The sequence below is a fragment of the Austrofundulus limnaeus genome, unplaced genomic scaffold (genome assembly GCF_001266775.1).
Source record: "Austrofundulus limnaeus strain Quisiro unplaced genomic scaffold, Austrofundulus_limnaeus-1.0 Scaffold49, whole genome shotgun sequence".
NCBI lineage: Eukaryota > Metazoa > Chordata > Actinopteri > Cyprinodontiformes > Rivulidae > Austrofundulus > Austrofundulus limnaeus.
Window position 1 is genome coordinate 1,917,095 of NW_013952451.1, and position 3,205 is coordinate 1,920,299.

The 3,205-nt window shown below is 35.3% G+C and overlaps 1 protein-coding gene across 1 annotated transcript in view; it reads left to right on the forward strand.

Moving 5' to 3' along the window:
• edil3a (EGF-like repeats and discoidin I-like domains 3a) overlaps positions 1-3,205 on the forward strand; it is a gene marked incomplete in the record, with an annotated part of 148,207 nt that overhangs the window by 113,426 nt on the left and 31,576 nt on the right. The window contains 3 exon segments of the mRNA XM_014008388.1: positions 1,049-1,204; positions 1,952-2,096; positions 2,232-2,416. Of these exon segments, the coding sequence (XP_013863842.1) occupies positions 1,049-1,204; positions 1,952-2,096; positions 2,232-2,416 (486 nt within the window).

Sequence of the window (3,205 nt, forward strand, 5' to 3'; positions counted from 1 at the left end):
ACTACATTTAGACCAAAACGAAGCAAAATAGTTATATTTTTGAATATGTCTTGATATTTTAGACGGGGTTATTAGACATATTTTTTTCTTATTTTTTATTACTTTGTGCTCAATTTTTCAGAGAGCCATAAATAAATTATCGTTATTCATTATCAATCATAATTTTTTGCTTGTTTGTTTGTTTTAGTTTTTTGTTTTTGTTTTTGTTTTTCTAAACAGGCAGTGTTTTGGCCAGCTTTGAATTAGTCATGTCTGTGCTATCTTTATGCAATTTATTTCACTTTTTTCCATAAATAAATAGAATTTGCTGCTTGTTGGTTCTCACTGTTGTTGTTTTGTTTTTATTTGTGTTTAGTTTAATTTTTAGTTTTTGTTAAACATGCAGTTTAGTTCATCATATGTGTTCTCTGTCTGCTTCTTCAATAATTTATTTAAAAAAATCCCAGATGTTTTCATTTCACTTCAACTTGTGTGTTTAATTTAGTCGATCTAAAAAAAGGGTTTGGTTTGCTTGAATAGCCTATCTTGTGCATGTGTATACTGTATATTTTGATTTTTTATGTATGTTTGTGAGTGCCCCATTTTAAAGCTGGTGTTTTTTTCTAACCTAACTATTTAAAAAACAATGGATCAAACTTTGTAGAGGTCATAACACATATTCTTATAGAGATAATAAAGTGTCTGTCTGTAAATGTCATTGTTTTATTTATTTTTTTACATATTTTGAATCTGAATCTGAAGCAGAAGCCTTCTTTTATGGGTCACCAAGTTCCTCCACATTGGCTCCATATTGGCAGTTTGCAGATTGTGGATCTACTCGTTGAGGAACATGAGGATGGATTATACTGTATGTTGTATTTGACCTCAGATTTTCTGAATGAGATGAATGACCCTGGCAGAGAAGATGAAGTGGGGGTGAATTGATCCCCATGAGAAGCATGCTCACACTGTTCACAGCCACAGCGGGACATTTTGTGTATTAGTGCATCAAAAAAAAATAAAAAGATGAAWTTTTGTGACGTTTGCATTTTCTCTTTGGACTCTTCAGATCAACCTGCTGAGGAAGATGAGGGTCACGGGCCTAATTACCCAGGGTGCCAAACGTATCGGCAGCCCAGAGTATGTCAAGTCTTACAAAGTGGCGTACAGTGATGATGGGAAGACCTGGAGAACATACAAAGTCAAGGGCAAAGAGGAGGACATGGTGAGACACACACATGCACACGTTTCCTGTCACTCACTGCTTCCTGCTCTATAGCACATAGACGAGGGTACAGGCTGGTCCACTCTCAGAGACTAGATACTGCACTTATTCAAGGACGAGGTGGAGGACGTGATGAGATGGCTTTTTAATTAGCCGGTGCACACCAGGCTCGTCATGCCGCCCTTTACCCCTCTTCACTTTTATGACTTTTAGATTGAATTTTTATACTTACTGGGAATGAACAGCCACCAAATTGGGGACACAGCATTCTGTCATTCCTGAAATCAAACCACTGCTGTCATGTTTGGCAGAGCTACAAAACACTCAAATCTCTAATTGTCCTATTTAGTTTATGATATGTGACAATGTTGATTTGCCCTTGAGTTTTATGTAATTTAATCATTGTTTATTGTTACCAGTCAAGATATTGTTAAAAAGCTGGACTCTGTGCCTTTTTGTCTGTCAAATGAAAAAAAGTCTATGCCATGCTGTCTGTTATTATTTCATTTTAAGTGTCCAGAAAGTATGGCAGTATAATTGGGGCATTAATCTAAAGCACACTATTGTTCTTATGAATTATTTGGCTCAAACGGTGCAGGGAATTGTCAGTTTCTTTGTCTCTGTAATTCTAGCTCATTGACCTTGAATGACAGCAATTTGTTGGCTCTGGAGTAGACACTAGAGACAGCTTTGGATGGTTGGCCGTAATATAGCCTCTATTAGATGTTATTTCATCTCATCTAACAGATTTTTAGAGGAAATGTTGATAACAACGCTCCATCGGCCAACTCTTTCACACCTCCTGTTGAAGCCCARTACGTGCGCATTTACCCCCAAGTCTGCAGGAGGCACTGTACCTTACGGATGGAGCTCCTTGGCTGTGAGCTGACAGGTAAGAAAACGTATTATTGCTCTAAATATATAGTTGTGCTATGGCTTTTGCTTTTTTATTTTTATTTATTTATTTTTGATTTTGTGCATTTCAGAAACATTAAAACAAGCTAGTCTTTTTTGTTTTTGCTGAAAGGCTGTTCTGAACCTTTGGGGATGAAATCAGGACATATCCAGGACTACCAGGTCACCGCCTCCAGTATCTTCAGAACGCTCAACATGGACATGTTCACTTGGGAGCCTGGGAAAGCCCGTTTGGACAAACAGGGCAAGGTCAATGCTTGGACAGCTGGACACAGTGATCAGTCGCAGTGGCTACAGGTAAGGTGTAAATTGAGCTGAACGTCTTTAACTGTACAGAAAATATCAGTTTATCAATAGGGAAATAAACAATCAGGTTTGTGTAGCAAGCTAGTTTACACTATTGAGAAACTCTGTTTCATTATAATCTATTTAAATATGCATGCATTTTCAACTCTAAGTAAAATTAAATGCAAAAATTCAACTTGTGTTCACTGCATCTCAGCATCATTTCCAGAATCTGTCAGGAACAAATTATGCTTTCTGTTTTATTTCAGTGCAAGTCTATGGGGTATGATAACTGCCAGAATCATTGTATGTGTAAGAGTCTAAATTTGTACATGTAAGTCTATAAACGTACATAAATTTGTTACAACTTTGCCACATTACAAGTACGAATAAAATTTACAAGTACGAATAAAATTTACAAGTACGAATCAAATTTACAAGTACAATTCTTATGTGAGAATACAAGTTTTTAAGTTACAAATACAAGTTAAAAAGTTACAACTTTGCCACATTACAAGTACGAATCAAATTTACAAGTACAATTCTTATGTGAGAATACAAGTTTTTAAGTTACAAATACAAGTTAAAAAGTTACAACTTTGCCACATTACAAGTCAAATTTACAAGTACGAAACCAATTTACAAGTACGAATCAAATTTACAAGTACAATTCTTATGTGAGAATACAAGTTTTTAAGTTTCAAATAAAAGTAAAAACGTTACAACTTTGCCACATTACAAGTATAAATCTAATTTACAAGTACGAAACCAATTTACAAGTACGAATCAAATGTACAAGTA